The 10,593-nt window shown below is 42.9% G+C and overlaps 1 protein-coding gene across 1 annotated transcript; it reads left to right on the top strand.

Annotated features, from left to right (window-relative positions):
- Nucleotides 1–6,073: 6,073 nt before the first annotated feature.
- fev (FEV transcription factor, ETS family member) lies at nucleotides 6,074–9,930 on the top strand (the record flags this gene model as incomplete). Its single annotated transcript, XM_080019200.1, has 3 exons — nucleotides 6,074–6,221; nucleotides 7,377–7,448; nucleotides 9,389–9,930. The coding sequence occupies exons 1-3, from the start codon at nucleotides 6,173–6,175 to the stop codon at nucleotides 9,928–9,930; spliced, it is 663 nt and encodes a 220-aa protein (XP_079875326.1). The 5' UTR covers nucleotides 6,074–6,172.
- Between the last annotated feature and the right edge of the window lie 663 nt (nucleotides 9,931–10,593).

The following is a 10,593-nucleotide window of genomic DNA, read 5'->3' as shown; positions in this document are numbered from 1 at the left end:
AAGACCTTCCCTCCCTCGACCCCCCCCCCCCCGCCCCCATACCCCGAACCCCACCCCGACCCCCACCCCCTCCGAACCCCCGCCCCCCTTCTTAAAAGACCACTGAAGAGAAGATGGCCGAACTCTTTCTTTCTATCTATGGAATTGCATGTATTGATATCTGAATGCCTACTTCTACCACCGTGCTACGGCACATCCTGTTGAACTAGGAAATAAAAGGCTTTTCTTCAAAACCCCAGAGTCGATATTCATTCTTACGCTAACGCTTTCGGGGGAGCCGCGCGCTGATGCTTTCGTGTCCGACGGGCGAGGGGGGACGCTTTACAGCTTAGACCAGGCTCCGCCGGGCTCCGGGGCGCGCGACGGGGACGCTGTTCTCTCCGACCGTCTCCAATAAACAAGAGCACCGGTCGCCGGCGGCTGCTGGCGTCTGTCCCGACACCGCCACGAGCACCAAAACCAGAGGGATCCACGGGGAAAACGAGGGCGGTTTAAGAAAGCAGCAGGTGACAAACAGGCCTCTCGCCAAGTCACGGCCGATGTGAATGGAAATATATGAATATGACCCAATCCCGCGTGACAAGGCGGCGCAATGTGTTTTTGCTCATTTTTACTCTATCAAAGGCGTGCCGGGAAATTGAGGAGTGGCTCCGCCTCTTCTTATTTTGGGGGGGAAAAAAAACGAAATGGAAATAGAAATAATATGAGAAGGCGCCGTCGGAGGAGAGGTTGTTCCCAAACGTTTCCAAGGAGCCGAACCTTTTTTTTTTTTTTTTTTTTTTTTTTAACTTGTCGGCCGTGGCGGTTTTTCCGTAAATCCCCCGAAATCTGTGTCGATTTGGAACAAAATTGGACACATTGGTTTGTTTAATTCAATGTTCTTTTTGCTGTGTGTGTTTTTGGCTGGCGGTCAGATAAAGCCCATGGTGTTGGTAGACGTAATGTGTCCAATAAACAAGATTTTAATGCTTATTTGATGGATGTTCTGGAGGTGAAGACGACCTCATACCGGAAGTGGACATTTTGGATGACCTTTGCCCTTCAGTCTTCCGACCGGAATTTCGGGATCCTCTGGATGAAATGGCCCCATTTGCGACCCTTCTATTTTACACCATTACCCTTTCTTCCTCCTTATTGTGTGGCCACATAGTAATCCTACCCGGACGCAGAAAAACACAAGCGCCTCCCCCCCTTCTCCACCGTCCACCATTTTTGTTTGCGTATTCTAACCAGAGAGCGTCACGTTTTTCGGCAGCGCACAGGAGACACATCCTTGAGCAAATCCGCCGAGCTCGTTATTTACTCCCCCGTCTCCTCCTCCTCCTGTAAGATCCAGGACGTGGAACTCCGTGTCACACGCCCTCCCACGCACACACCCACACACACACACCCACACACAAACACACAGACACACACAACAGTCCCACACCCAAACCAGGATATTTTAATGAATGTTCAACCATACAACACACCTTTCTCAAATATACATTCCTCAGCCGACGAGTTAAATTGCTTGCTGCTGCTCAGCGAGCGGAGGCCGGCGGGCAGGCCACACGCTCGCACGCAGCCCCACGCAGACACACACACACACACACACACACATAGAGACACACACACTCACTCCCACACACACACACATAGGACAACCTGCAGTCTCCCTACAGTCGCAGAACCTGGATGGACGTTTGAGGTAAGTATAGGACCCGGGGAGGCTTTGGCGAGGGATGTCGGTGTCTGTGTTTTTTTGGGGATTCCGTTGGCTGGTGAGCGTGTTGGTTTTGAGGTCAGGGTGTAGATTGATAGTAAGAACTGCGACAGTCTTGCAAATTTAACTCCGCGCACGAACGGGAAAAATCATCAAAGTGGAAGTCCATGAGACTGTCTGTGTCGCGGCGGATTGCACTCCAAGTCCCGGAATTCCGGGTTCATTCCGGGTTCACCCACGTCCCGTGCACTTTCTCTATTCCAACGTTTGCCTTCTTCTGAGCCATCGATTTGTGGGTTTTTTTTCTCAGTCATTTGAGGCGGTGGAGATATTTGTCGTTCCTTTTGCGCATCATCAAAGCCGAAAACATCATGGCTATCTGTCACATTGTACCGACCACAACTCGCTGCTTCATCCTTTTCCAGTAAAGGCGGCGGACCCCGTCACCAACAATGGACACCACATATAGAGGAGCACATGCATTGAATGGCTGTTTCTTGTAAAGTGCCGACTCTCTGAAGTAACGAATATGGGACTTTTTTATTACAAAATAATCTCACGGATTACCACTTTAAACTGCAGTATTTCACCCATTGGCTCTGTTTTTTTGACAACATGAAAGACTATTGCTTAATTTGAGTTAATATTCCAAATACTTAATGACTCACTACTAAATCTGTTGCAGCTTTTAGGACCTTGTGGATCTTTATGGACTATCACAGCAACACTCTATTCCTGGATTTCCTGGACACAATCTCGCATCCGAGGCTTGTTTTAAGTTGCCTGCGACGTGTACTTGAACACAGGCAGCTAAAGCAAGTCTGGGACGCCAGAGACACACCTGCCGGCCGGCGCTCCGCTCGGCGGGCCCCGCCACCAACCGGCGGGCTGCACCAACCACCCAGCCGGCTGCACCACCCACCCGGCAGGCAGCAGCACAGTGGGGCGGTGAGTGGAGGAAACTGGTGTCGTGCGGAAATGTGTGACCAACCAAATTGTGTGACGTTATTTCCTGTTCGCATGAGGTGCAGGTTGGGTGGGTTGAGGTCAAAGTGGCGATTAAATGATGCTTTATCCTGGATTTTAAGTAAGCAATAATGCACATTGTTGTGTTTTTAAATGATTTTTTTACATGTTATGTGACCAGAAATAAAAGTTTATCTTCCCCTGAACGTATTTTGAGAAGCCGTGTAAGAGGACTTGAGCACTTTATCCCCATTCTATGAACAGTTGAGCTAACATGGTGCAAAAACATCAATAAATAAGACTCCATGGTCCTATGTGTACATTAGATGAACTTTCATCATTGTATAGTACGCTTGGTTGACATGTTTTTTTGTTTTAATATTTTGACTCCTAACTTTTATGTCAACACGACAGTCTAAAACAGTTTGGGAGATGTCTCGTTCTTAAGATGATATGTTGGTGTGGTTCAGTTCTTTTAATAACAAAATGATTTATAGGGTCAGCAGCAGCAGCAGCAGCAGCAGCAGCAGCAGCAGCAGCAACTGCCCTGGGAGACTAGGGGCGTGGCTTTATCAGTTGGGCCCAACCAAGTCTTACAGCGCGGGGGGGAGGGGGGTGGTTGAAAGCTTTTTCGCATGAGTTGTTTTTTTTTATTGCGACTGACCTTATCAAGTTTTATTATAGTTATCTTATTTTTCATTCATTATGCTTTGATGGCGGTGTGGGGGGGTGGATCTCTTTGGTTTATTGGAGAGGTTGCCACCCCCTTTACGTCCCACTTTTATACGTCATCATTATCGTCAACCTTAATTTTACTAAGCAAATTAATTGACAACATATTATTATTATTATTATTATTATTATTATTATTATTATTATTAATAATAATAATAATAATAATAATAATAATAATAATAATAATAATAATAATAAAACACACAAAACAAGGAAAAAACAAGGGAGCAGCAGAAGCATATGAGGTAATGAATCACATGAACAGGCGAATGGCAGCACAGTAGACAGCACAGACTGGGCAACAGGGCAAACAGCAATAAACAATGGAGTACAGGATCACAGATGACCTATGCCACGCCCAGGACAGAAGCCATATCTCACATAGCAGCGCATAGCACAGAGGAGGCGGCCAGAGGGAACGAGAACTACGGAGCACGACTGTATCCTCCATAGTTTTCTCTTTCAGCTGAAAAGCTTATGGATTTATGTCACTGTAAATCCGCCACTTGTTACTTAAACAGTGTTCCTATTGAGGCTTTGGAGAATTCTCTAAATTCTAAAAAATGGCCAGGTTAAAATTGTTCATTTCAAGATTCAAGATTTTTATTCGTCACTTACATATACATACTTTCATACATATATGAAAGGTAAACGTACAGTCCTGTAGAATCTAATTTAGCTTTTTTTAAATTGTTCATTTGAAACCAGCCGCCATGCTATACAATTATAAAACTAACTCTAAGGAGCAGTATCGACTATAGGGCTGTTATTTGTTTTTTATTTTTTTATTATCTTTCTTCAGCCTATAAAGTTATCATTGTAGATCTTGTTTGTTTTGTTCATTGAAAATGTATGTATTTTTCCCAATTGCATGTACATTTGGAGCAGAAATGAGTGAAAAGGGAAGTAGAAGAACGATGGTGCGATTTGAGTCGTTTTGGGATCATCATCCAAAGTTTAATAAGTACAAGCTTCGCTCACAGAAGTCATTCACCCACAGCAACTTGCGGCCTGTGGACTCCATGGCGGTTGCTACGCCTAGACAGACAACTCGAGCCGATGCTGCGCTTAAAGGAAACTCGGAAAACTGCAACTCGTGCCCTGAAAACTGTAATCTGTCATGGAAGGCATCTTCGCAGGGCAGGAAGTTGTAAGAACCTTTGGAGGAACTGTCCCTTTCTTTTGTGTCGGCATGTGTCCTAGTGTCCAGTATGATCCTGGAATTATCATAATTGTTAAAACACCGTTCTTGAGGGACCTATGAACTAAACCACACAAGAGGAACATTCAGTGACCTAAGTGCACAGTGGAAAAAAACACGTGAAAAATAAGATACTTCCTTTAAAGTAAACATGTCTTTATTTACACACAATTTATTTCCAAAACATTAAATCCACAGTAAAGAAAAACAGCTTCCCGCCGCTCCGACCTCGCAGTGGACAAGGCGGACCCTCGATCACGACAGGTTTTCCTCAGTGCGACCAGACCAAGTCGCATCCCCAGTCGGTTAAGAAGGAGTGGACAGAACATCCATCCTTTGGGGTTAGGCGCACTGGTGTTGAAGAACAGACCAAACAAATCTCAGAAACAATTTAAAAAAAGTTATGAAACGGGGGGTTAAAATAACTATACCGTCTTCGATGTAAACTCTGAAAATTGTAACTCATGCCTTGTTTCCCAGAACCCGGAAAACTGTAATACATACCTACAGTAGTACGAATAAACTGGAGCCTGTGAATTGTTGCCTGCAGCTATATTTATTATTATTATTACTACATACATTACTGCTAGTAGAAGTCGTTTTGTTGTTGTTTTTTATTATTTTTGTTTCCACATTAGTTTGGCACACTGTATCATGGCACTTGGTGCGTGTGTGATCTATTATTCTCTCCGATATGGTGTATCATGCGATTTGTGTTTGCTCTGCAGTGTTTCTCACAAATTATTACGAAAACACACAGTATTTCTAACCATCAGAATGAATGAAACGCATCTCAAGGCCTGCAAACATTATATGATACAGTAAATGTTCCTGGATACCATGTCCTTGACGAGCAAAAGGTCATGTTGTTTTGAATTTGCATTAAGTGCCCATTACGCTCATAGTCAGAGCCTCTTTACAACCTTAAACCTACAAACAGAAGGCTGGCTTCGGGGGGGAAATAAAAAAATAAAAAAACAAACAAATGTCCTTGTTTTCTCATGTGCACTGAGGCGTCAGTCTTTCAAGGTAAATATTCTCCCCGTTTCTTCCCTCCCCAACACGGAATAGGTTCCTTTTCTGTTTGCAGAGAGGTAAAGAGGCGGAAAAGTGAGCAGGATCTGAACTGCATGGTTTCCATGTCAAACACTTCAATTCACCATAGAAACCCAGATCTTAACGCGGAAACTTTATTAAACCGCGATGGCGGATTGATAAGGGCCCGGGCCGCTATCGCTCCTCCTTTTATTGTGGCCCGCACCGGGCGCACTGACAGAGGTAAATTGCTCTTTTAATTAAAGCAATGCACCAGGGGAAATTGCTGTCTGAATATTGTCTCGGAGATGGCTGGGGTGGAGGGTGTGGGGCGGTTGCCTGGAAACCCCAATCTGCCACCACCACCCACCCACCCCCAAAGCCACCACCACCACCCCCCACTCACCACCACCCACCACCACCCCGCATTTATTCCAGATCCCAGTTATGAGATAAAGTTTAATAAAAATCTTTTTCCCCCCGCGCACCAAGCAAATGAAAGCCGAGCCTTTGTGGACGCGCCGGGCACAATGAGACAGGACCGCGGAGGAAAGCTCATGTTCAACATGTATCTCTCAGGTCGGTCCTCCTTGCATTCCTACAATGACTGTCATTATATTTCCTTTATTGTTGTATTATTTGGCCGGGTCCCGTAGGCTGTGATTCGCCCGTTTTCCCAGGGCAGGGGAGATCGTTCCGTCCGGGGGGCCCCCTTTCTTTTTTTTTTTTTTTTTTTTTTTTTTTTTTTTTTCCTTCCTCCCTCAATCCGGGAGCCCGTCTCCTCTTTTGTCGGAAATCGGAAATCCTTCTTCCTGGACGCGTTTCCTGAGGCTGCACCGCCCGGAGGCTCCGGAGCCCAGACCCAGCCCCAGAGCGCTGCGGCACCGCGCACCGCGCACCGCTTCCAGCCTTATTTCAAACACTTTGGCTTCTTTTTTTTTTTTTCACATTTTGCATTTTTCTCCTTTTACCGCATAGGGAAATTGGTCACAACGAGGCCGTTTTATTGATGAAGATATACATTTGTCTTATTATTATTCCTTTGTTTATCCAGGTACGCTGAAAAAAAGAAAACTGCAACGGAGTCGTTTTTCAAATTGTCTTCAATTTTGTTAAACCTATATGGTTTTTTTTTCTCAACTTAAAATGTTGAGGAAAAAAAAAATCTTCGTTTCTCAATTTTAAGTTGAGAACACCTAAGAAAGATATTATTATTATTATTATTATTATTATTATTATTATTATTATTATTATTAATAATCTTATTATTATAATTATTATTATTATTATTATTATTATTATTATTATTATTATTATTATTAATAATAATAATAATAATAATAATAATAATAATAATAATATCATTATTTCCTTTATTCAAAGAGGTACACTGAAAAAGGAGGCATTTGATCAACTTAAAAAAAAAATCCTTACATTTGTTCAACCTATGTATGTGTTTGTTTTTGGGGTTTTCTCGACTTGTGCATCACCATTTCTCAATTTCAAGTTGAAAAATAAGAAATTAAGAAATTTATATTTTATAAATATTGAGATGGTCCAATCGGTGTTTTGTCCAATGGATATCACGATCAATACATCCACATACTCACTATATATAATTAATAATTATAAACCATATAATAACTATTCTATTGCAAGCATTCCTTTATTGATTGTTTTTAGAATGTACATGGGGACTTTAACGATGATGACGCTTTGTTTATTCGGTTTCAGATCCAACAGAAAATCTGTTGAAAGAAACCAAAGGAACATCCTGGGGTCCGATCAATTCGGGGGTGCAAAAAGGTAAGAAAATGGGAAGTATAGAATCATTGGATCAACGTAGAGATCACGCTGATATTTGTGAAAGTATATTTATATTTATTATTTAGGTGTTACTAAGATGCACATTTTAGATTGAGAAACCCCCCAAAATATACATTTAACATTTTTAAGTCAATATTTTTTACATTAAGTGAACCAATAATACTACTACTACCACAAATAATAATAATAATAATAATAATAATAATAATAATAATAATAATAATAATAATAATAATAATTCATCCAAAGGGCATGCCATGTATCTGCTTTAACCCCATAAGCCTGAACTGAATAACATGACTGAATACATTCAAGTTTACGGAATCATTCAATCAAAACAATATTTATATTAAATATTAATATAGTGGTTTGTTCTAATGAAATCACAGTAGGTGAATCTTAAAATACCTCCAGGTGTCGAAAACCAATTCGTCATGTTCCACTAAAAACAGGCCACTGTCCTGGATGATATCTTGATCATCTGTTTGAATGAAGCTCAACGCCAAATTACTGAGGAATTTGCCTGATATTGTGATCATCCATCATTTCAACGTAAAGGTCTCTCATAAATCAGAATCAGAATCAGAATCAGAAATACTTTACTAATCCCAGGGGGAAATTACTTAACGTAATACTACTACTACTTCATAAAGCATATTTTGGTAATTCAGTGTTGCGTGCTGCTCATAATGAAACACTGGACTATCCATCCAGGCATGTTTAGTAGCTGGGTCATTGAGAGTCCAGAGTTCCTTCTTCTTCAAAAGTGAAGTTCACCCAAAAACCGCATTAACATTTTATATTGAGAAGCATTTTATCCATTAGTTTCACTATTTTTGGCCTCGTCCCAAGACCAGTGCTGAGATCTTTCACTATATATTTTCATAAAAAAAAATCGCCAACAATCAAAACATATGTAAATAAATATGTCTATGTGCAAAAAGAGTCCCTTGTCATTATAGCCGTTAAAAACATTTTATTGACATGTAATGATGTGATGGGATGACATTTGGCTCTGACCGTTGGAGAAAATGACAAATATATTAAAATCATGAACAGCAACATTTCAGCCATAATGGGATTATATATGGACATGGCAAGCACCAAAACTTTATTTATATAAAATGCAGATATACTACAACACATCACATTTCATTCGGCTTTTATTACGATAAAATAAATGAAAATAAAATCATAAATGCATGCGTACATATAGATACGTAAATAGGCAACTATTTTGTAAGCCCCCGCACCTTTGTCAGTTGATCTTATTTTATTATCTTTACTCCGTTTTTTTTACATACAGATAGATATTTAGATCTTTAACAATCTTCATATCATTGTTTTTTTTACTATTTTTGCTACCATCTGTTGTTGTGGGTGGCTTTATGCACGAGAATTTCACAGCAGCAATATCTGCTTTCATGCGGTTTTTGTGCGAATGATAATAAAAAATGAACCTTGAAATAGACGCAGCAGCCCGTACATGCATGTTTAACCCTTTGACCTGCGATTTTTGATTCTATTCTGCTTTTAATTCTGTGCGGGTTTTTTTCTGATTTGATAAAGATACAGATAAAGATAAGATAAAGGAGCTTTATTAATCCCCAAAGGGGAATCCCAGAGAAAAGCAGAGATTTGTTTTTATACGCATTTTATGTCTATGTAAAGCACTTAGAACTGGCCTTATGAAATGTGCCGAACAAACCAGCCGGCCTTTGTTTCCCCCCAAATTAAAAAAAAAAGGAAAAACATGACTTATTGGAACTAAACCAAAATGAATGAAGCGCAGGCGCAAGGCAGACATGTTTTAGGCCCGCGTTGGAATAGACAGTGACGGGGGGCGGCTCTCGGGTGGAGGCCCGCGGGTGGAGCCACGGACGCTTGACCTGGGCTCACGCTCTCTCCACCCCCTGCAGGCAGCGGGCAGATCCAGCTGTGGCAGTTCCTCCTGGAGCTGCTCTCGGACAGCTCCAACATGGCCTGCATCGCCTGGGAGGGCACCAACGGGGAGTTCAAGCTCATTGACCCGGACGAGGTGGCGCGGCGCTGGGGGGAGCGCAAGAGCAAGCCCAACATGAACTACGACAAGCTGAGCCGCGCCCTGCGCTACTACTACGACAAGAACATCATGACCAAGGTGCACGGGAAGCGCTACGCCTACAAGTTCGACTTCCACGGCCTGGCCCAGGTGTGCCAGCCCTCCAGCACCGAGCAGGCCATCTACAAGTTCCAGAGCAACTTCGCCCCCATCCCCTTCTCCGGCATCTCCAAGCTGAACCTGGTGGCCCCCGGCGTGGGGCCCTCCGGGTTCTCCTACTGGGCCGGCTCCCCGCCCGCGGCCCTGTACCACAGCCACAACCTGCAGCACGCGGGGCCCTTCGGCTCCGTGTCGGGCCCGCACCTCAGCTGCGTCAACAACATCAGCAACCTGAACAACATCAATAACCACTACAACTGAGCCCCGAAGGGGGGGCCACGGAGCCCCGAATGGAGGGCCACGGAGCCCCGAATGGAGGGCCACGGAGGCCCGAATCCCGGTGTCGGGGAGCGGAGGCTCTGACGCACTTTTACGCACAGCGCCGACTTCCCGACCGCGTTATTATAAACTTTTTTCTTTTACTTTACCCAATCTATTAAACTAATAAAAATATATCAATGTCACATTTTTTTTTCCAAGTGAATTCGTGTAAATAAAAATAAAATAATCGAATTTAATTGGAAAACGCATGCGGGTTCTCTGAGTGTGACCCCCCCCCCATCCAGTGAAGAAATTGTTAAAAGAAAATCACTGCGCTGCCCTCATTTCTCAACCCCTCCTTTGAATTGTTGCTTGATGCTTTATTCTGTCTTTCCCTTTCACCGGAATTGTCATAAATGTTGGCTTGCGCTGCGACGCCTGCGGATCGTGCGCAGGCGTTCTCTGTTTATTATTGGATTAGCAGCGCCACCCCATGGCTTTTACCTACATTGGGAATGCTTGTTCCTATGTTTACAGGTATTTTTTCCGTTATTTTTCCAGTCATAATAAGAGATCCATTATTTGGTTTTTTTTTCACACTTCCCCCTGTACAATACAAAAACGTTTTTTTATTTTCGTGGCAAGGCCCCCCTGCCAGATTAG

Source organism: Zeus faber, assembly GCF_960531495.2.
Source record: "Zeus faber genome assembly, chromosome: 18".
NCBI lineage: Eukaryota > Metazoa > Chordata > Actinopteri > Zeiformes > Zeidae > Zeus > Zeus faber.
This window is presented reverse-complemented; position numbering and strand designations above follow the sequence as displayed.